This window comes from Adelges cooleyi, unplaced genomic scaffold (assembly GCF_023614345.1).
Source record: "Adelges cooleyi isolate 19-005CV unplaced genomic scaffold, UGA_ACOO_1.1 ACOO_flye_CR_arks_rails_tigmint_CR_PRNA_21, whole genome shotgun sequence".
Taxonomy (NCBI): Eukaryota; Metazoa; Arthropoda; class Insecta; order Hemiptera; family Adelgidae; genus Adelges; species Adelges cooleyi.
In genome coordinates, this window is record NW_026095871.1 from 9,911,243 (window position 1) to 9,933,425 (window position 22,183).

The following is a 22,183-nucleotide window of genomic DNA, read 5'->3' on the forward strand; positions in this document are numbered from 1 at the left end:
TATTATAAAAAATGTATCAACGTACCTAATTTTTAATTTGAAATTATTTGTATGTGAAAAGTTATGATTAGTTTCATTTTACTTTATATAATTAATCATGTTCAATGTATTATACATTTTTCTATTAACTAAAAGCCTAGGAGGTTAATTTAAATGGAAATATTTCTAGGCTATCCAAACGTTGGTTACTAGCACTGTAATGATCGACGTATACGACATACGCACCGCCCATTCACGCGGCTTTCGTTCTGAAAAATGTTTCTTTTTCGTTGACTTATTTTGATGTCCTAACATTTCTGTTTAAATTTTTATATTATAGTTGTTTGCTGAACAGATCCACTAACCGTAAGTTGAAATAATATTTACACAATTTTGTTAAATTGATTAAAACTTGTGTGTAAGGAGATTTCGTATAATTATGTTGTACACAATTTTCGTTTACCACAAAATCCGGTCACCACTCACGTGTAGTTTTTACTTTTGTGAAACATTCGTAACTTACATTGGTCATTTTTAATTATTATCGATTTAAAATGTCTATAAAATAATAATATATTAATTTTACCCTTTTTTAATTAATACTAACAGTAGAGTATCGAGTTGGGACCATCTATAAACATTTATAGGTTATGTTTGTATACTGTACTGCTACAATGTGTACATTTTATTAATTTAGTTCCTCGTTCGAATAGACATAAATAGGTATTTGCTCTTTTAATAAATAGATCATAGATTCTATTGATTTGGGTATTTTGTTAAATTAATATTCAAATACCTTGTAAAAATAAAATGTATTATGTAAATTTAATGAATTTCATACACCCCGATAATGGACACATACAGCAAATAGCCATGTGTAATCTTTATATGTGCATTATTTATTTAATTAACTTAAACTTTATGTATGTTAGATAATACAATGTCGGGTGGACTGGACGTACTTGGATTGAAAGAAGATGACGTTACCAAGATGTTGGCTGCCACTACCCATTTGGGTGCTGACAACGTCAACTTCCAAATGGAACAATATGTTTATAAGAGGAATAGTCGAGGTAATTTTTTCACTTGAAATGATGTAAGTCTTAGATATAAGTATCGGAATTCATCACATTGTGATATTCTCCTTAGGCTTCAACATTTTCAACTTGAACAAAACATGGGAAAAATTGTTGTTGGCTGCTAGAGCTATTGTAGCAGTTGAACACCCATCGGAAATCTTCGTTATCTCGTCTAGGCCATATGGACAAAGAGCAGTTTTAAAGTTCGCAGCTTACACTGGTGCTACTCCAATTGCTGGTCGTTTCACTCCAGGAGCCTTCACTAACCAAATTCAAGTAAGTGAATACAAACAATGTGTTTACATCCTATTTAAATGTTTGAAATGATTTATTCGTACGCTCCAGTCAATCTGAGTATTTATGACAGATAACCTGTACATATGATCAAACAATACTTTACTTATTAATAACCTAATATTTTTATTTTATTTGTAAATGATGACTATTTACACCCCAGTCAATCTGAAAATAATGATTGGATTATTTTTTAGACCTGATAAACAAATATTAAATTGTATATATATTTTTTATGAGATGATGACGATGTAACGGCAGTGTGTTAGCGCTCATGTCGCGGTTCGACACTCGGTCACAGCGCTCGTTTGCTGGGAGCAATCGTGTAAAAGAATGACTCGACGGATTGACACCCCAGCAATTCGTCAAGAAAATCATGATGGAGCGTTGTTTAGACCTGTTAAGCTAAATATGATAATGATATATATATTTTTATAAATGATGACTATTTACACCCCAGTCAATCTGAAAATAATGATTGGATTATTTTTTAGACCTGATAAACAAATATTAAATTGTATATATATTTTTATAAATGATGACTATTTACACCCCAGTCAATCTGAAAATAATGATTGAATCCTATTTTGATATTCTGATAATTAAAATATTTATTAAGCTTTTCTTTAATAGTGCTGAGCAAAATTTAAACTGAATGATACTTTTTACCAAAAATAAGTATTTTTGTATTTGTGGATTAATTCATTTGTAACTAGATAAATAACATAATCTATTAATTTATTATTTATAGAAAACTTTATTTAGACAATCAAACAAGTAACAATTAATGAATAACAAATAATTGGAAATAAAATAATAAATAAGAAAAATCATTTTGTCATAAGAAACAAATAACGTTTAAATGGAAGATATTTTTTTATTTATTACCATTCAGATAAACAATTATTTAAATATTACCTCAACTCTGTTTTTTAACTTTTAAATGTATTACATATTTTAAAAGTTGTCACAATAGTATAATAAGTTAGTATAAAGGATTGAGCCGGTGGTAGTGTAACTATGTTATGTTTTGTTTATTCTACTACAGTGTTAAAATATGTTGTTTAATTAAACATTTTCAGGCCGCTTTCCGTGAACCTAGACTTTTGGTTGTTACTGACCCAGCTACTGATCATCAACCAATTACTGAAGCTTCTTACGTTAACATCCCTGTAATAGCTTTATGCAATGCTGATACACCATTAAGATACGTCGATATTGCTATTCCGTGTAACAATAAAGTAAGTTTACTAAGTCATATAGTTATAATATAAATAATTTAATTAAAATATCTTCTTCTTCACTGGCATTTACAACTCTATTTGAGTTTTTGTCGCCATCTTAATTAAAATATAGAATAATATAACGTGTTTTAAATATTTTAGTCTCCTCATTCTATTGGACTTATGTGGTGGTTCTTGGCTCGTGAAGTTCTTCGTCTTAGGGGTACTATTCCACGTGACGGTAAATGGGATGTTGTTGTTGATTTGTTCTTCTACAGAGATCCTGAAGAAGTAAGTTCTACTTTATTGAATTACTAAGGCCCATTTCACACCTGCGCGTTTTTATATGCTGCTTATGAAAATAAATTACTCAAATATAACACTTCACATCTATGCCTAAAATACGACTGCGGTTTTCAAAACTCATGTGTTTTTTCTTACAATCCATACCATAGCTTGTCTGTCTCAAAATCATATGCTTCATGTTTGAAATGGGCCTAGTAGTTTCTAAACTAAATGGTTTATTTATTCAATTTTGTTGTTCAGGTGGAGAAAGAAGAAGCTGCGGCCAAAGAAGCTTTGCCTGCTGCTTCTACAGTTAAGCCAATTGTTGGAGTTGAAGATTATGCTTTGTCCAGTGCTGCTGATTGGAATGAAGGTGCTGTAGCAGCAACTGCTCCACAAAATTGGGCTGAAGAAGGAAGTACCGTACAATTAGTTGCAGCTCCTGCAGCACCAGCTGCGACGTTAGATTGGACGGTTAGTATATTTAAAATTCGCAGATTTTATTTTAGAAATTCAATTAAATAACCAATTTATTTTACAGGCGGAAGAATGGAATACACCAGCCGCTGGTGCAGCCGCCAACTCTAACTGGGGAGGTGGATCAGCACCAAATTGGTCAAACATGTAATCAATTTTTTCTTGAAGAAGATTTAATAAAAGCTTCTTTATGAAAACTGGATTGTTATTTGTCATTTTATACAAATTAAAATTGTATTGACCCTTAATTATATTAATTTGGTGTAATTAAATTTTAATGTATAGGGTCGCCTTGTGGTTGAGTGACCTGCTTTACATGACACATATATATTTCATCAAATTGTCTAATATTGATCTAGTTATGCTAGTTACTTTGACTTCATGTAGTATCCCAACTAGGTACTAGTTTGGGTTGGAATAGGAAAAAAGAGATTAAAACTAGAAAATTATTGTAATCACTATTTTTTTATTTATATATATATAATGGAAATAGAATATTTCTTATAAATTAAATTATGGCCCACAACTACATTCTTCAATTAAGTTTTCTATTAAAAACGCTATCCGGGACAGGTCGCCAATAGCGATCAAGAAGGAAATAGCACATAGCAAAAAAGTGGTATGAAGCTTGAAAATTTAAATGTAGTAAATCGTTAATGTGAATAGAGGTAATTGAAAACATGGCTGCAATTTTTGAAAATTAAATTATAGGTTTTCGGATAACTTGGAAAAGTGTGAGTTAGTCTTTTCTGGGTTTAAATATAAATCAAAGTATAAAACCTTGTGATTAAAAATGAACAATAGTTCCTTGGTATTTATATTACTTTTATTACTACACTTGTAAAAGATCTTTCAATTTGTAAACATAAAAGTGTCAGTACAAAAAAACGACTATAATTACCTCACCTCTGATCTGACCCTGTAAAGTTAACTTTTTTGAAATTTACTTAAGTAAAATTAAATCATTTCATTGACCGATTTTTTTCAACGTTATCCTATTGAATAAAAAACCTTTAACTTTATCAATATTGTAGTTTTTAATTATGATAATGAAATAAAATTAATTTTATTTGCAAAAATGTAGATTATAGTGTAGACTATTACACGTTATTCCTTTTTTTTCCGAAGTATTGGGTACCTACTAACCGTTTCTTTTGTACGGTATTTTTTCTACTACATACAATAAAATTTTATACTTTTAGTAGGTCGTATAATAATTATTATTATGATAAATATTTTTAGTATATTACCTAATGAGAAAATTTAATTGAGTTTTATTGTTTATTGCTATGTCATACGAATAAATAAATAAAGTAGGTCTTACTGCGATTATAATAATCCCATTACACTAAAATTAAAATTAGTTATTTGCTATACATACAGCTACAGTTTTTTAAAGGCTTTAATCCTCCCAATTCATGCCCACTAAGCTGAGATTACGCTGCACGTACCTACTCCAAATTGAATTTAAAAATGATTTGCTCCATAAAGGAACAATTTCTTGCGACACGTGTCAATTCGTTTTATTTATATAAAAGTTGGTCGGAAAATGTATTAAAAAAAAAAAGTATTAGATTTGGACTTTACTGAAGTATATAACTGACGAATTGATTTCTGTTAAACATCAGACCCATGTTGTTTGTAAGAACATATTACATTTATTATTTTTTATGTATGGGTATTTTTCGCTTTACAATTGCACATTATAATGGAATATTATTACCCAATCAACAATTAAATATTTAATTATAAACAGTTTATTTAATCGGTAATACAAAAATTCATGTTTATTCTACCAAACCACTATATTTATTAACAAAAACAGAGTGTTATTGTATTATAATTGACAGCTACGCTGTTATTATGCTGTAGTATGCAAATATAAAGTCTAATCAAATTTGTTGATGCATATACTCTAAAATGTACATGGGTACTTATTATTTAACACGGTAACTGCGTCGTAAATTAATTTTAACAATTTTTTTAAATGATACGATTAAATACTCTGTTCTTATTCCGAACAGAGTATAGTTACCAAGTTTGCAGCGATGATCAGATTGATATATCACCCCCTGTTTTTTTTAACAACTGTATTAAGTTTTGATAATTTATTTATTGTGTGCGATTAATTCTATGTATTATTAAAAATAAAAACAAGTGTAAAGCCTAGGTTATGATTTATAGCTGCTTGTTAATCAGTAAATGGTAGTCCATGTCCTAATATGAAATTACATATCCATCGCAAATACGTATTTGAATACTTGAAGTCTACAGTTTGTTATTAACAATAAAATGCACTCTGACATTACGGCCTTGTCAGTTTTATTTTTATTTCCAATACCACGCTGAATAGGTATATTTCAGTTAACATAAATAATACCGTTTGTTTGGCTAGGATTACATATTTTCATAAAATTTGATTATCTATGTATTATTTAAAGTTTATAGCAATTAAAATGTTATTGTTTATGACATTTATGCTTGTAAGCTTATATATATTTATACTTTGGAAGGTATGATCTGACTAAGGGACAAAATAATTTACTTTATTTAGTGAGTTTTCAAATAATTGTTCCCTCCGGCCTTCTGTCACAGAATAGATAAAAATGCTCTTATCTACCCTCGGTCTACCATAAGATCTCTATTTATTAAATTTAGGAAAGTAGAGATTAGGGTTATGGGCGTGACGGATTAGTCTGGACATTAACCAGGACTTAAAATCAGAGGAAAATTAGTGTTGATTTATTTACCCATTACATTATTATTTAAAACGTTATTTGTACTTCATGTTATTTAAAGTATAAACGTAATTGGGGCCAGAGAGTCTTAAGCCATGAATTTTACTTTGATTCGTGCTTCAAATATTAATTTTTTTTAAACTAATAGTTTTTATTAACAAGTTTTTGAGTATATTTGTGTCATCGAACTCAAAAATCGTAGTTTATATGTATGTATATGTTAGCTCTGGTTGACCATAGATCTAATAATTGAAATTTCGGTTATTATGTCATGGACTGAGCAATCTTATTTTTATATGCCTTATCAGAGATGGCCAGACAAGGTTCCTAATTGGTGTACTTTAAAATTGGAAATTGAATATCAGTATGGTAACTAATAAAAATAGTATTTTTCCACGTTTCACATCTATGTAATCCCTCCCATCAGGGTTCAGACGGTTTATAGATTTGGAAATTTTCAGGTGTTTTCCCAGCTGGTTGCCTAATTATAAGTAAAAAAATAAACAAATGAATTGACTTTTTTTTAAAAATGTTAAATCATTTTTTTTTTAGATGTTTTATACCTAGTTTTTTTATAGTAAAACTTAAACACATAACGTTTTTTACTCGCGATTAATAGTTTTAAAACAAAAACGCCTAAAATGAAAAAAAAAAAAGTTTTTATAAAAATATTTCCTAGAAAAATGTCCTATCTGAACTCCTTAATAAATAAAAAATATACTCGATTGATTTAGAAATTACTTTTTTGTCTGAACGCTTACATTTGCAATCACAATTATTCTCATTTATTAAAAAACGATATTAACACGAACAGTTTAACTCCAGTTATGCTATGCAAATATTTAAGAGAAATTTTTATATTGAAATATTTCCCACTATTGACATAGCACTAAGAATTTTCGTAATTGTACCAGTGGTCAATTAAACTACAAAGATACCGGTTTCATGCCTTAACCGCATACAAAACTATTCACGATTCACCAAAACAGGTGACAAGTTGAATAATTTAGCATTGCTTTCAAAAAATAAAATGTTAAACGAATTAAAAAGCGAAGATTTAATCCATACGTTCTCAAGAACCAAATGTTGTCGTAAATCAATCATCTAACGTTAATTCTACTTTTCATAGATGACGGTATTTTGTAAAATATAATCTTTTTTATGTTAAAATAACATTGGTGCACCCTCATTAATTTATTTTTAAGTAGAAATTTAGGGTGGACAACAAGTGAAAAATATGTTAATACACCCTTATATAATAGGTAAATTATACTTAGTCCGCACTTCCATGGTTATTAATTAGGTCATTACAGCTCTTTTTAGTTTTTATATCTCATAATTTTATTATGTAAATGATCTAAGGTAAAATGCAGGTATACTACATGTGTTTTATAGACTAAAATTTATTGTAATTTTTGATTTGTGTAGTAGACAATAGACTGTAGATCCAACTCATCCAAGGTGGCTTTATTAATTAATAAATTCATCTTTGAAGAGTAAATCATAGATGATAAATCTTTACACCCAGTGTGAACGTGAACGTAAAAGAAAATCCCATATAATGGGATAAGCCCGGTTTTGTTGTTGCAGTTGTCTACACTGTTAAACGTTATCGGTGATGCGATTGGTTCCCCACCGGCATATTTACCGGTGTACGTAAGACGAGGGTTTGCGACAAGCACACTTCCTTTGGAGATAAAACTACATGTTATTCACATATATAGTATAATCGGCCTACTACATACGTTCACACGAGTGCAGCTCATCTTAATAATACATAGTGTACTTCCTACGACAGTATTGTCATAAGTCTTAACGTTTATTAGTATATTGTAAACTATTCTCTACGGTCAAGTACCCGTCTAGAATCGGTTTTAGTCTGATTTGTTTTGCACGTGATATATCGTATTTGAAACTTCGCCAGTTCCAGGTAAGCTACAGAAATAATATAAGATTAAAGGTTATAAATATTATCATGATATAGTAATTTACTCTTGCTATACATCTAATGAATCGCGTGGTCCACGGTGATGGTCACGAATTCTGTGTCGTACCAGACATATTTTTAATTCCCGGCCGAGGACACTCGTTGGTTTGTGAACTTTCGGCGTTCCTTCATTTTTCTGCTATTCAGTCCTGTGTAATTTGATATCTTCACAGGGCCGACTTCATCTTGGTTCATGATGGTGTTATTGTGTCGATCGGGTTTTCCCGAACAATTTATTTTTGTTTTTTTTAAACAAACTAAAATGCGTTTTATTCAAGTTTTTCTTACATATTTCGAAACAATTCATTTTTTTTATTATAAACATTTTTTATTTACTATAATATTTTACATATCTACAAGATTTTTTTTATTAATTTCAGTACTGAAATATTTTAGTTTTCTTTTAATTACGACTATATTTACGACAGTCTTTCTAGAAATTGTCTATGGGTGTATGGGAAAATATTTTTATTTAAAAAAAAAAACGGTTTAACTATAGTTTATAATAGTTATTAGATGATAAGAAGCATGTCATACTGAATAGTTTCTATTCTATCTACTAGGGAATCCCCTACTAATAAAAGAAAATTGACTATAGTATTGTAACCAGTGGGCTGGACTCTTGATTAATAAAAGTATGCTTATTGAATTTGAATATGGAATTTTATATTACATTTAATTATCGCGAGTACAATTTGAATAGATGTATTAATTATAAATAATTTTCTTTGTATTGTAGTATAAGGTACATAATATTATAAGTACTACTTAATGTATAAAACTAATTTCTATTATTTAATTTTTTAACAATTGCCTTTATGTTAACCGCTTTCCCTGATAGATGCCCTTTTATCTTTTTCATCAAATATTTTTTTTAAATACAGCAAGATGGTTCAAAACACAGAAGTCTCCGATTCCAATAAAAGCTCAGTGTCATTAGGCAACATGTCTGATTACATGGTAGTTGGTTGGGATATTGATACGACTGGACGCCGTTTGTTGGATGAAATCTGCCATATTGCAGGTTATACTCCAAAATCAACATTTAGTCAATATATTATGCCACACAATGATATTGATCAAGTTGCCAGAAGACGTCATCTGTTGTGTACAATTACCATGGGTCGTTTTCGTGCATTGAAAGACATTAAGTCTAACAAGGTATGCATTAACTAAAGATTTTGTTTATTCAAGTTTTTAATTTTACGAATATTAATTTTACGATTACACTAACTTTTAGACATTGAAATCTAAGAGTGAAATATCTGCTCTGGCAGAGTTCTTGGATTGGTTAGAAGAGGTATTAAAAGACAATGGCAAAAAGATGGCTATTTTAGTATGTCATGAAGTCGCCCAGTTTAATACCAGCCTCTTAATCAAATCACTTTTAGCGTAAGTCCAATATTAAATACTGTATTAGGCAAATCTTTAATATATTGAAAAAGTTTTAGTTATATTACTAATGTAATGGGTTGTTTGTTTATTTTTATACATAGATACAATTTAATGGAAAGATTTTCACAATTAGTTAAAGGTTTTGCTAATTGTCATTCATTTGCTCAAACCCACTGCCAAGACACTATGGTTATGTTTTCTCTTAGAGTTCTGTCCAAGGTTCTTCTAGATAAAGACCATATTGAAACTTATAAGGCATCTGAAAGAGCGAAGATAGGATATGAAGTATGTTCATGGAATCGTCTTAAATACATATATATAAATACATAAAATTTCATCTTTTTTCTTGAACAAAATAAATATTGAGTTTTTTGTTACCAAGTAAAAAGACTGATTTCACACCTTACATGTTATGCATGTTTCTCATACAATGTATACAATTTGGGAAAGACTAAAAAAAGGGCATAATATATGTGCAGATGTGAAACGGCTTGAATCATGACTAAATAAAGTCATGATTACTAGATTACAAACTTTTCCTATCTGCACATTTGCTTTGTTCCACTCATAGAAGATGTTATAACTTCTAATGAGAAATGCACAGTATTATATAGCAATTATGCCTGTTTAGTCATGGCTTAAATTATATTAATAAAAATTTATAAATTTCCTATTTGTAGAGCCTTAGATATTATGAAACATTTTTCCCTTTATGATTGAAAATATATATATGAATTGCATCTTATTTAATTTGTTTGATATTTAGATTGTTCAACACTTGTGCGTGGGTTTAGAAAACAGTAACGGCAGTTCAAAAGAAGTTGTTACCGGAGGTGAAGTATCTGAAGAAACCAAAGTCAAAGCGTTATCTACATTCCTCACAGCCATTGATTTTGAAGAAAATCACTTGCACAGTACTCAAGAGTTGTTGGCTCGTCAAAAATCTTTAAACACAGTTTACCAAAGGTCTTTGTCTTATCAGACTTCTTCATCTGATCGCAAAAAGGCCATTGCTCATCGAAATACTATTGCCAAAGCTAACATCGACTATACATTACTCAAGACATTATGGACTGTAAGTTTAATATCTTACCATACTATAATTTAAGGATTATTTAAAACAAAACATTTAATTTATATATTTAATTTCAAAAATTAATGAATTCCTTATGACTAATGATAAAACATTACTTTTTTACAAAAAAGGTCTATTCCAAAAAAAAAAATATATATGCATTTTTGAGAATTACAATTTTTTTTATTTTAACAGTAAGTAACTCATGGTATTAGAAACAACAAAAAGCTAAAAAAAAAATTATCAACAATTTTAAAAATCCAGATCTTACTAAAAAATTAATACTTGGTAAGGTAATTTTCGCAAACATTTTTTTTGTATTGGTAAAACATTTTATGTATTGTATATTAGGCAACTTCCCTTTTAACACAAATTAGACAAAAAACTATATTTGTTTATAAGTTATAAAAATATTGTTTTTAAATTTGAGGAATAGTATTTGTTTTCAAGATCTGTTTAACCTTATATAATTGTTTTGAGTGAAGTATATTTTGCTATGAAATCTCGATTACTAGTCATAAATTAAAACCGTCGAGAGCAAAAATGGTGTATGTTATGTTTTCACACAATCTGAAGTAACACCACCTGGATAATTCTACCTCAATCTATCACCTCCAAAAGAAGTTTGAGTTCTGCTTTGCTTGTTATCCAGCAGGGACGTCAAGAAAACTTTTACGTTCTCGTAAAAAGTGTACAGTGTTTCAACTTAACATTTTGTTTTTAACTTTAAAGTTTCGTGTCTTACACAATTTTTGCCTCAATGGCTCGACTGTGAAATTGAAAATATTTTTTTAAAATTTTATGAGATATATTTTTAATAGTTCATTAGGAAAATATTGTGATTTTGATTTCATCTAAAATATTATTTTAAATTTTAGGAAAACCAAGATGGTTTTAAAGAGGCTATAAAAGAAAAGCTTTCGGAATTACCAGAAGAGGAACGTGAAGATATTGCTGTGAGTATTATTAAACATTTTGAAAACCCTGAGCCAATTACGCCACCAAAAGCCCGAAGATTTGGTAAATACAGGAGACGTAGTAGCAGTAACAAAGGTAACAGGAAGAGTTCTTCCGATAAAGAAAATGAAAATGGTTCACGGTCACCTACACCAACAAAGGTGAGCAATGGAATCAAGAAAGAAGTAGAAGAACCCCAAAGTGGGATTACCAAAAATGTTGAAAATGGCGACAACTAAACAAAACCCCAAAGCTTGATTACCATTTTATTAACTAATTAAGTATTGTTAAGAAAAAACGTTAAGTTTTTTGTTGTCCTTCATAGACTACTTATAAGTTTTATATATTATTTACAATTTACAATTAAAATTAAAAAAAAAAAAAAAAAGGTCATAACTTAAGAAAAGAAACAAAGTATTACCACTTTTTCGCGATCCATTAACAATTCTCTCTGAAAATTAATTTTCTTTTAAAACAAATCGAGTCGATTTTAATATTTATTTTTCTTCATTGTTCTATTACTATTTTCATTTGTAAGGAAGCGAAAAAGTTGAGGTCATTAAAATTTAATTATGTTATATTACAAAATATAAAATTTTATCAATATAACTATAAAATTATAACACAATTACTTATTGTTATTATTGTTGTTGTTTAACAATCTGTCCTCCACTTCAACGTTTACAAATGCTAAAATGAGTTATCTAATTGACTTACGGGAATTAGTATGTTTATTTACTTTTAAAAACAGTTTCAACATTTCAAGGTGTAAAGTGTAGTCAATGATAGTTGTAACATTTATTGACGTATAGATTATGCTGACATCGCTGCAAACATATTTTATCATTGGGGATTCAACTGAAGTTCTAAGACAACAGGTTTGGCGTTGTAATTAATAAAAAAGTTCAATTGATCAAGGTTTAGCTATTGTAATACTATAATTGATGGAAAATTAATGAACTCAACCTGTTTATTACACTACTATGGAAATAAGAATTTTTGTTACAAAGCATAAAAACTAATTTAAAAAACATTACAAATTATATTAGCCCCAAAAGAATTTAATCTGTATTGCTGAAATAATAATGTAACAAAAAACAATTTTGGAGATAAAAATGTTGGCCATTGACCAATTTCTGGAGTTTAGCTCATCGACTATAATTATTATTAGATTAACAAGTACGTGCTTCTGTATAATGACCTTGTGTACAAGCATAAGAGTATCACCTACGACTATGCCACTGATTGTATCTACTAATTCTGTTTAAATTTGTGCCGCTAAATTCTAGAGATAAAAAATGCAATAGTTGATAGTCTATATAATGATGATCAGAGATCAACCTAGAAGTAAGTATAAATATAGAAATGTTCTATATTTTCTAAAATAATAAAACAATAAATAAATTAAATTGTTAATTTTAAGTTACAACCGTACTGATAATGTTTACCATTACATGGGACCCCAGTCATAAATATTTTATGATCACAAAAATGAATGCCTTATTTTAAGAATTTTAGTAACTTCAAAATATGATTTTTTAAATCTAATTCATTTTATTATTATTATTATTCAAAATAGATACATAGGTAAAAAACAAACTTGTTAATCATATAGCGTGGTAGTATGATTATTATGCTTAATAAATATGAATTAAATTTAAGTTTTTAAAAATTAAAAATTTGTAAAGGGTGTTATGAACACCTCGATAGTTAAAATTATTTTCATTTAAATAAGCCAAAATAAAAATAATGTATGCGGTATTGACGGTACAAAGTGTGCAAGTATATTATTGAATTCCTTTTGTTGTTAATTGAAAGTAAATAATTACGAGTATGTGTAATTTCAAAACGAGTTTAAATAGCTCTAAATGAGTATGTTGTTTTATTGAGAAACGTTGCTGATACTACAAAAAAAATAATTATACTACATTTTTTTTTTGGTCAAGGTTAGAACACAGACCATGTGAAGAGACTTATGTTCGTATAATCTGTGGTAGTAGACCTTATCATTTTATCACTGCTAGTCCAATGAAAATTCAATTAATAGGCAATAGCCTAAGTAGAATATTTATTCGATTTTTTTTTATTCGTGTCACTGTTTTCATTGACTTTTTATTACGTTTAAAAAAGTATAAAAAGGAATCTTTAACAATTTATTAACTTCATGAAGTTGTGATGAAATTTCAAGAACACGTGAACTCTGTAAACGATACAACTGTCGGCTGTCTGTACGGTTTAACGACGTTTACTCGGCTGTACACTTTGTCGTTGATAGACGACTGTTTTTCGTTCACTGATCTTCGTGTGGTTTTATTAGACGTTTTCTATGGTTTCACTGATTTTGTCAGCTTTGATGAATTTCAAATAAAAATATTTAACTACTTGGTGTTGTTCGAGTGCTTGTTAATTGCTCTCTTGGTCATTGCCTGGGCCAGATACAACGTAGATATATACCAACGCTTTTTACTGAGTGGTTTGTGTTGCTACTCTTAAATTTTAATTGATTTATTTTATGATATTTACTTTATTTTAGATACTATTGTCGATGAACTGAGAGAAGACGTCTCACATTTGAAGTTACCCAAATCTTATACACCAAGAATATGAGTGACAAACTGAAGAAATTTTTTCAAAAGAAAAAAGCAGATGTTAAATTCAAAAGGGCTGGACCTGGGCATAGGCTAAATGAAGATTCTGCACCGAAAAATGTAAATAAAGTAGGGGAGACTTCTAGGTCTTGCCGCATCGAACCCACCGATGAGGCTAAACAGGCTGCGGCTGCAGCTTTAGCTAGATTCGAAAGTAAAAAATCCACTGCTGGTTCTAAAAACATGTGAGTTTAATACAAAGTGTGGTATACTTTAAAATGTTAGATAATAAACGTAAACTAATATGCAGGTCACTGGCGACCATTAAGTCAAGAGCTAGAAAAGAAATGGAAGCCGAAAAAAGAAATGAAGAAAAAAATATAGCAAGTGATGTAAATAATTGTGAAGCAATTAATATCAGCAATGAAGTTCCTGAGTCGTTGGCTGCCAGTGGCGTATTTTTCCAATGTCCAATGATAGGTAAGTACACAACTCTTGCCATAAACTAATTTTTACTTATGAAAATTGAAATTTCAGTTATGTAATATGTAATAAATATGTTTTTGGTTGTTGGGTTTAGGTTTAGAAGTTTTGTCTGAGCAAGAATGGCAAATGAAAATTGAAGAATTTATTAAAGAACAAATGAAAGACGATACTATGTTGCAATCAATTTTGTTAATACAAAATTGTAATAAAGATAGATCCAAGGTATTTAAATAACTTAACAATAGAATAGTTTAAGCTTTTATGCGTGCTAAGAAGGTATTGGTTTTACAATGATTTTGTCTAAGTACGGCATATTAATATTATTTTTTTTTTTTTGGGTAGTTTTTGCATTTAGTTTGATGGTAAATTTACAACCATACTTTTTTTTGTTATTAATATTTTTTAACTATGAACAAAAAATATTTCTCCGAAATATTTGCTGGCAGGGTTGATGAGGAATACCTTTACTATGTATATAGTACATAATATATTTATATTGATATTTAACCTTCTAGCATTTGCGAGGAGTAAATGTTTTCCTATCAAAAATAGAAACATAACATATAGAAATGTCATGTGATAAGCTCTTATCTAATGTTTTGTATACTTGTTGAACTATTTTTTATTGTACTAGTGTGCCTGAGTTGACCGTCAAGGTCATTTGCGACTTATTTGAAAACCAATTATCCCAAGCGACTGAATCTATATGCATCAATATGTATGTCATCACAAATTTATAGCAAAGAATTTGATCATTATTAGTTGTAATAAATAATAATTAATTTAAGACTCGTATGATTTACGACTAGTGGATGTAGAATTTATGTTAGGGGAGAGGGGGTGTTATGAAGAAAGTAGTTAGTACTCTAAATAAAATAACCCTTTTTATGACATCACATTATCATGTTAATCAGTTATTATATTTAAAACTGGCCAATTTCCATTTAAATTACAATTAATGAGTTGTTTAAAAATGATTAAAATACAATGTGTTTCTTTAGCACAACAAAAAAATTATTTTTTTAATTACATTGTATGTACAATTTCATATAATATATTATTTGAATAATTCAACTAATGTGTTATATATATATACTTAAATTACAATTTATAATAGATAAGTAATATAATCAGTATACACGACTGCCAAAGCACCCCAGCCTCACCCCCAAATCAGGGCTTGTTCTTCACAAAACCACTGTACTGTCTTTTTTAAGAGACTGATGTTTAATTATATTTTTGGAATTTTTTTCAGGTGGAAGAATGTATTAAACTTTTAGTTACCTATGCTGAAAATATTATAAAAAACAAAGATGAAGAGAAGTATCGTAAAATACGATTGTCTAATAAGACATTTACAGAAAAAGTAAAACCTATTAAAGGGGCTGTGGAGTTTCTGGAGTCGCTTGGATTTGTTCAGAAATCAATTCTTCATCAAGAACAAGAAGAGGAGTTTTTAGTTTTCCCAGAAGACTGTTTAGAAAACTTAGTAATGGTGCAGACTATGGTGGATGATTTACAGTCTGCAGAAAGAATTCAGTTGGTTTTGGATAGAAATGTCAAAGTGTTGTTACCATCACAAGCATCTAAACAAATAACGTTACCGCAAGAGTTCTTTACGATGACTACAAACGAAATAAAAGTAGAACATCAAAAAAGGTAGTATTAATGTTTTTTTAATATTTTTATTAAAGATTATTCTAATTTTATTATCTTTGACAATCAGGGCTGAAAAAATTGAAAGTGATATGGTACTCAAAACCAAAAGCATGCGCTTGAAAGAGCAGAATAAGGGCAAATCTAATTACAAGTATTGTTTGATCCGAGTTAAGTTTCCGGACTGTTTAATTTTACAGGTTAGTATAGTGACCTATAGTTTTGTATTATATATTAATTTTCAAGTTTAAAGGGGTGTCGAGCCTAATTTTACTTACATTAAAAATATAACAGTTTAGCATTATTGAATGTCAAGCTAATTATTTTTATAATACTTCATAACTATTATTACTTTTTTTGAATGATTAGGGAACATTTTGTGTAAAAGAACATTTTTCGGAAGTAATGGAATTTGTCAAGGAGAGCCTATTTGATGAAGAACGGCCGTTTAAGTTGAGTCTACCAACTGGAAAAACATTTGACCATAATGAAGAACCTATGAGTTTAATGGAACTGGGTTTGGTACCAGCAACTATTTTGTTATACAAAAGTGATTCTACGGAAAACGATCAGGAAAATCCTTATTTAAAGGACGATATTATGGCTTTAGTACAAGATACTGATTAATAATTTATTATTGTGATACTATTTAAATAAATATTTTTTTTATATTTACTCGGGTACAATCATTGCCAGTCGATGTATCTATTAAAACATTCCTTTAATTGCCAGTGCGATATGTAGTTATAAATAACAATAGTTGTCTGGTTTCAAAATAAAATATATAAATTAATTAAAAAAAAAAAAAAAAAATGTAACAAGATATTGATGGAATGAATTACTTTAGTTTAGTAGTACATACACTTTACATTTATAATATTATAATAACTCATATATTAAGTTTTGAAAATTTAATAAGACATATGTTCTTACGGTAATAATCTGTAATTTTTTAAAACTAAAATAGTTAAAATTATTGTTTAATGTCAGTGCAGTATTATATAACAGTCCCAACAACTAATAAACTATATATTTTTTAGTATTAAGACATTTTAGTTTTATTCTTAAATTAGTATTGTTGTCAAACTCGGGCTAGAATTCTGAACGGTCATCAAAATCAGAAACTAACATACTATTACATTTACATAGCATAACATGTACATTTTATAAAATCATAACAGTTATACAATAAGATCATTATTTTTAAAATTAATAATAACAGTTTAATTCAAAAGTTACTTAGTATTTAAATAATAATAAATGTGAATTAAATGTATTTGAGGTAACAACTCAATCTTTATATTTAGGTTTTCCCAGTAAATTAGCAAATTCATTTTGGATTAGATTAATTTGTTCATTAGAATCTGCATATTGAGTCTTGCAACTATCTAACAATTTGTCTAGTCTTTCTAACAGTTGGTTATACCGTTGTTTATTGAATTTTTCTTGATTAAATAGAATGTCATTTGATTCTTCTAGTTCAGCTATTTGTCTGTTAAGCTTGACTAAAGATTCTTCTAATTCCATTATTTTCAATGAATCGTCATCGATGATGTACTTTCTACAAATAAATAATAGATGATTAAATAAAGAGTAGTAATGTTTAATAGTCTAAAAAAACCTACTCTGCTTCTTCTTTTGTTAATTCGTTTTTCTTTGCAAATATTTCTGGTACATTTTCATCTTGAACTATTACATCAAACTGTTGGCTCATAGTACTATGGATGTTTGTCTTTAGTGTTGAAAAAAGCCTTGTCATATTCTGTTTGTTTTTCAAAAATGAAATATCGCCCAACAACTGTTTGAATTCTTCAAGACTGTAACATGGTCATATTACTTGATATAGCTACACAATTTCTGCGAATGCTCAATTATTACCTGACGGAATTAACGATATCACCAAAAGTATTGTTCACTGCATCGCGGAGTTTAGTAAATCTAGGAGGATCTTTTAAAGTGATTTCCTTAAAAGCTACACTTATGTTCATGTTTTCACAAGAACGGGTTACACTGCTCATTGGCTCATCAGTACACATTGGTTCCGTGTTTGATTCCATTTCGGTTATTTATCGAATGTGAAACCGGCAAGAAGTGAGTGTTATAATAGCCAAGACTGAAATTGCAAAACTAAACACTAATAATAATTCAAAAGTATCACGATTCACGTTGTATAGAGTAAAAACTTGAAAACAACAATCCGTTTTTTTTAAATGTTTTGTGATAATAATTGATAACAATGTACAACAAAGTACCACAACTATGTCTATGGTACCAACCGTAAGAATCAAAATGCAGGTTGTTCATAAACTTTGGAAATGAGCAAACCGCGCGCATTCACAATTCACATTTTAAGTAGATTTTAAACAATGTTTTAAATGTTAATTAATGTCCGCCTACTGCGTTTGATATCAAAAATAACCTATCTTCGCTAGTTACATAATTCTAAGGACGTATTAATAATAGTAGGTATTATATTTTATACTTTTAATACAAATTCAATTTCTATCATTGTGGGTAAAGTGTATTTATCTGAAATTTTAAATAGGGTTTGTTTGTATTATTCCAGCAGATGCCACCAAATTATATTAATTAATATACAAGATATACAGTTGAATCGGTCTTAGGAAAGAAAGAAAATTCTGTACTAAGCAATTTTCCGTCTTATTTAGTAAAATTTATTTATATATATACCAAATTAGTTTGGCGGAACCTGGTAGATTCTGTTTTTTACAGTTTTCTGGTTTATTAATATTGTAGTTTTATAAAAATTAACTAATTGTTTGTAGAAAATAATAAAAACACAAATAATGTCATACATTTTATTACATTTTTTAAATTACAGTATAAAAATAAAAAAATAAAAGTAACAAGAAAATTAGTGCTATTAGTTTGTTATATAATTTATTGATTTAATTTAAGCAGAATCAATAAAATAAAGATGAAGTCGAAGAAGACTAATGTATTGTTAAGAACATAATAGGGTCATTGATTCAAATGTTGTCCTTTACCAGTCCACTGTTCCTTAAAACTAACTTCTAGTCCAAGATCTCTCAGTGCACTTTTTGCTTCAAACTCACAACTGTTGTACTGAGCAATTATCTTTTCGATGATACTTTCGACACTTAATGCCAAAAACTCAGAGGCCAACTCACGGTTTCTCGAAACAATATTTCTAATTGCAGTGCAAGCGTGTTGCTAAAACATTTTTTTTAAAGAATGTATATTTCATAAATAAACAATATAATTTATTAAGAATAATTATTACCTGATGTTTAGAGTCATTTGAATGAACTTTCATAGCTTGTACAATAAGTTCGGCAACTCCTAACCCGACAAGCTCGGCACTGTTTAGTGGTGAACGTAAAGTTAACGCAGCTATTAATTTCATCGCTTCTATACACAGTAGTTTATTATTCTAAACAAACAAATGTTCAAACTCAGTTAACAATCATATACATTTTCAACGGTGTTATTTATAAATAATATTTTTGACACAGTGATTTAACATTTATATTGACTTACTATATGTCTTTGCAAAGCTGATAAGACGAGTGGACATAAACCAATTTTCCTGATATCATCTTTCACTATATCATCACCAGCTAATGACTTCAGAAGTTTAAACGAATGAGTATTTAGTTTCTGGTCAATAAAGAATAATAACATATTTTACTAAAAAAAAAAAAAATTAAATATTTTTTATTAATGACTTACCATAGAAGTATGCTGTTCCATGGCTAGTTTAATTATAGATAAACCTTTGCTTTCATTAAATTTACGACAAAATTCAAAACGCACAATAATTACAGCTAATGTAAAAAATATTTCACTAGTGACTTCGTCAGATTTCACAATAATATCATCTAGAATACATTTGAACAAGATTGACATTGATTTTTACATATTTACATTAAAAAAAAAAAAAAACAATAATTACTCTTCAAGATAAGAATCAACGGTTCTAATACATCACAAGCCATCAACCTTGATCGTTCACCAGCATTAGAAAAATCTCCACTACAGTTATCCTCTCGTACCTGTGCTCTGATCAACTGACATGTTCCAATGACGATTTCTTTGTTGGTAGTATTAGAAAGCAATATACTTTTTATTATTTCTCCCAAACCTATGACACGTAGTTCCTATGAAACATTCAATAAATATATATATATATATATATATATATATATATTATGTTAATACAATTTTAGTAAACTGGAGAAATTTGACAATTAAGTTGTTTTGCTCACTTCTCTTTCATCTTCTGTTTCACTAATAGTTTTAAACCAGGATAACAAAGCGAGTAATACTCCTTCGTGTTTAGTGTTCTTTAGCATTTCAACCATGACGTCTAATGCCGCACCATATACAACTTGGCCACCTGTAAATCACAATATTAATCATAAATTAAAGTTGCTCTCTGTATTTTATAACTTATGTGGCAATACTACTGGGAAAACTAAAACTGTGAGATAAAAATTTGCACCAAAGACGTAAAATGGCTGTACTTTGATTCATACTTTTGACATAGTAGCGTTGCCAAATAATAGAATGTCTATACTTAAAAAAAAAAATCTATACCTCCTAATAGAGCATCAAATGTCTTGATGAATTGAGTTTTGTGGTCATCGTTCAAGTCTGCCAGTCTTTCGAGAAAATTACATATAATGTTATAGGCACCACTTAATTTTGATAAATGACGTCCTTCCTTGGTCTTGCATTCAATTTCAACAGTTTTCAGGTTTTTAACGATTTTGTTTAACTCCAATTCGTCCCACATGGTAACATCACTAGACTTTTTCAATTGATACAGAGCAGATGGTAGCGGACCATCAGCCAATTCAAGTTTGATTTTAACTTTCGACATATCCATCCCCTTAATTAACATAGTTCAAATACACATTTTGATTTAAAAAAAAGCAAACAAATTGAGCGCAGTATTTGCTCTTAAGTAAAACATACCATTTTCTGAAACTGATTTATAGTATCTGTAAGTGCATCGGAGTAATTCATGTCAAATAATTCCATAGTTTCATTAATGGCATCGTCAAATGCCTTTTGATCCATTATTTTAAAATATTTTATTCAATAATGAATTAAATATTTGAAGGCAAATGCTTAATGTGTAATAGTTAATACTTTTCAGATTTAAAACGGTAAGAAGGCAAAAATTAAACAAATGATATTTTCCAAATTTCATAGATAACGTTGATTTATTATCAACAATAGAGATAAGAATCATTTCGTTGAAGAAATCGGTAATGAATACAGTTTAATTATTTTTAAAACGCCGCTTTCAATAATTTTGCCGCATAATTTATATAATGTAAAATTACATAATGTAAATTATTAACAAAATGGCTCCCCCATCGAATTAATTTTTAGAAAAAAAATGTGATTTCTATAGAAAAATCCATTGTTCTTTTATGGAAAAAAATTAAGTCAAAAAATAAGTTTCTTTGTTCAAGCACTTGTGATTAAATAATTGTAAAGGAAGGTAAATGTAAAAAATAGAGTTAATGCCTTTTTTTGAAATCATATAACAATTTTTTATTTTAATTTAAGTTTATTAGTTTTGATATTTAAAGTGCATTCATATCATTAGGTATGTAAAGAGGCTGCTATCTATTTGTTGTTTTAAGTGTAGGTAGATAAGATAGGCTATTTCTCAAACTCCTATTTCATGTCTAGAAGATAAAAGGTTTTGTAGTTTTGGAAATATACAAAAAATTGGAAAGATTTTAGAAGTCATACAGACAACAATATTTACACTACAGCCGTGGTTTTTTTAATACCTCTAATAATTGAAGTTTTTTGACTTCTTCAAATTCGATATTTTTTGTTTTTCTATTAATTTGATAAATGTTATAATTAAAAAAGCTATAGGTACCAAAGAGACCTCTGACGATGGTACGTTGTATCTATAGTTTTTAAGTGCAACCAAAATGTGAACACAGAATAGGT

General features: G+C 28.8%; 5 protein-coding genes across 6 annotated transcripts; 3 read left to right on the forward strand and 2 right to left on the reverse strand.

Moving 5' to 3' along the window:
* Window positions 1-206: 206 nt before the first annotated feature.
* LOC126834756 (40S ribosomal protein SA) lies at window positions 207-3,594 on the forward strand. Its single transcript, XM_050566912.1, has 7 exons — window positions 207-345; window positions 912-1,052; window positions 1,129-1,334; window positions 2,435-2,593; window positions 2,738-2,866; window positions 3,122-3,334; window positions 3,402-3,594. Exons 2-7 carry the CDS (start codon window positions 920-922, stop codon window positions 3,486-3,488), a joined length of 927 nt encoding a protein of 308 aa, XP_050422869.1. The 5' UTR covers window positions 207-345; window positions 912-919; the 3' UTR covers window positions 3,489-3,594.
* A 4,184-nt stretch (window positions 3,595-7,778) lies between these two features.
* Window positions 7,779-12,117, forward strand: LOC126834791 (maternal protein exuperantia). The gene is made up of 6 exons (XM_050566966.1): window positions 7,779-8,005; window positions 8,947-9,223; window positions 9,303-9,454; window positions 9,559-9,742; window positions 10,224-10,532; window positions 11,411-12,117. Exons 2-6 carry the CDS (start codon window positions 8,951-8,953, stop codon window positions 11,726-11,728), a joined length of 1,236 nt encoding a protein of 411 aa, XP_050422923.1. The 5' UTR covers window positions 7,779-8,005; window positions 8,947-8,950; the 3' UTR covers window positions 11,729-12,117.
* Window positions 12,118-12,715: 598 nt separating this feature from the next.
* On the forward strand, window positions 12,716-16,890 carry LOC126834747 (UBX domain-containing protein 6). 2 transcript variants are annotated; one of them, XM_050566901.1, is made up of 7 exons: window positions 12,716-12,836; window positions 14,023-14,322; window positions 14,388-14,557; window positions 14,658-14,785; window positions 15,819-16,222; window positions 16,290-16,419; window positions 16,589-16,890. In XM_050566901.1, the coding sequence occupies exons 2-7, from the start codon at window positions 14,093-14,095 to the stop codon at window positions 16,844-16,846; spliced, it is 1,320 nt and encodes a 439-aa protein (XP_050422858.1). In that variant the 5' UTR covers window positions 12,716-12,836; window positions 14,023-14,092; the 3' UTR covers window positions 16,847-16,890. The 2 variants fall into 2 exon arrangements, with proteins under 2 accessions (XP_050422858.1, XP_050422857.1); XM_050566900.1 differs by lacking the exon at window positions 12,716-12,836 and adding an exon at window positions 13,447-13,962.
* A 232-nt stretch (window positions 16,891-17,122) lies between these two features.
* On the reverse strand, window positions 17,123-18,442 carry LOC126834748 (uncharacterized). The gene is made up of 3 exons (XM_050566902.1): window positions 18,098-18,442; window positions 17,845-18,036; window positions 17,123-17,780 (listed from the first exon to the last, which is right to left on the reverse strand). The coding sequence occupies exons 1-3, from the start codon at window positions 18,274-18,276 to the stop codon at window positions 17,510-17,512; spliced, it is 642 nt and encodes a 213-aa protein (XP_050422859.1). The 5' UTR covers window positions 18,277-18,442; the 3' UTR covers window positions 17,123-17,509.
* A 599-nt stretch (window positions 18,443-19,041) lies between these two features.
* Window positions 19,042-21,390, reverse strand: LOC126834458 (armadillo repeat-containing protein 6 homolog). Its single transcript, XM_050566385.1, has 8 exons — window positions 21,182-21,390; window positions 20,801-21,095; window positions 20,470-20,600; window positions 20,157-20,361; window positions 19,934-20,082; window positions 19,742-19,861; window positions 19,485-19,634; window positions 19,042-19,414 (listed from the first exon to the last, which is right to left on the reverse strand). The coding sequence occupies exons 1-8, from the start codon at window positions 21,284-21,286 to the stop codon at window positions 19,202-19,204; spliced, it is 1,368 nt and encodes a 455-aa protein (XP_050422342.1). The 5' UTR covers window positions 21,287-21,390; the 3' UTR covers window positions 19,042-19,201.
* Between the last annotated feature and the right edge of the window lie 793 nt (window positions 21,391-22,183).

What these genes read in the sequence shown, in the direction of transcription:
- LOC126834791 (XM_050566966.1), top strand. Translation starts at nt 8,951, where the DNA reads ATGGTTCAAAACACAGAAGTCTCCGATTCCAATAAAAGCTCAGTGTCA. An exon ending in TTAATCAAATCACTTTTAGC is followed by an intron (nt 9,455 to 9,558) that starts GTAAGTCCAATA and finishes TTTTATACATAG; the next exon opens with ATACAATTTAATGGAAAGAT. An exon ending in TACTCAAGACATTATGGACT is followed by an intron (nt 10,533 to 11,410) that starts GTAAGTTTAATA and finishes TTTAAATTTTAG; the next exon opens with GAAAACCAAGATGGTTTTAA.
- LOC126834756 (XM_050566912.1), top strand. Translation starts at nt 920, where the DNA reads ATGTCGGGTGGACTGGACGTACTTGGATTGAAAGAAGATGACGTTACC. An exon ending in CCTTCACTAACCAAATTCAA is followed by an intron (nt 1,335 to 2,434) that starts GTAAGTGAATAC and finishes AAACATTTTCAG; the next exon opens with GCCGCTTTCCGTGAACCTAG. An exon ending in CTGCGACGTTAGATTGGACG is followed by an intron (nt 3,335 to 3,401) that starts GTTAGTATATTT and finishes TTTATTTTACAG; the next exon opens with GCGGAAGAATGGAATACACC.
- LOC126834458 (XM_050566385.1), bottom strand. Translation starts at nt 21,286, where the DNA reads ATGGATCAAAAGGCATTTGACGATGCCATTAATGAAACTATGGAATTA. An exon ending in ATTTGATGCTCTATTAGGAG is followed by an intron (nt 20,601 to 20,800) that starts GTATAGATTTTT and finishes TGTGATTTACAG; the next exon opens with GTGGCCAAGTTGTATATGGT. An exon ending in TGGAACAGCATACTTCTATG is followed by an intron (nt 19,862 to 19,933) that starts GTAAGTCATTAA and finishes TTTATTGACCAG; the next exon opens with AAACTAAATACTCATTCGTT.
- LOC126834748 (XM_050566902.1), bottom strand. Translation starts at nt 18,276, where the DNA reads ATGGAATCAAACACGGAACCAATGTGTACTGATGAGCCAATGAGCAGT. An exon ending in GATATCGTTAATTCCGTCAG is followed by an intron (nt 18,037 to 18,097) that starts GTAATAATTGAG and finishes ACCATGTTACAG; the next exon opens with TCTTGAAGAATTCAAACAGT. An exon ending in TTAACAAAAGAAGAAGCAGA is followed by an intron (nt 17,781 to 17,844) that starts GTAGGTTTTTTT and finishes ATTTATTTGTAG; the next exon opens with AAAGTACATCATCGATGACG.
- LOC126834747 (XM_050566901.1), top strand. Translation starts at nt 14,093, where the DNA reads ATGAGTGACAAACTGAAGAAATTTTTTCAAAAGAAAAAAGCAGATGTT. An exon ending in TTTCCAATGTCCAATGATAG is followed by an intron (nt 14,558 to 14,657) that starts GTAAGTACACAA and finishes TGTTGGGTTTAG; the next exon opens with GTTTAGAAGTTTTGTCTGAG. An exon ending in GTAATAAAGATAGATCCAAG is followed by an intron (nt 14,786 to 15,818) that starts GTATTTAAATAA and finishes AATTTTTTTCAG; the next exon opens with GTGGAAGAATGTATTAAACT.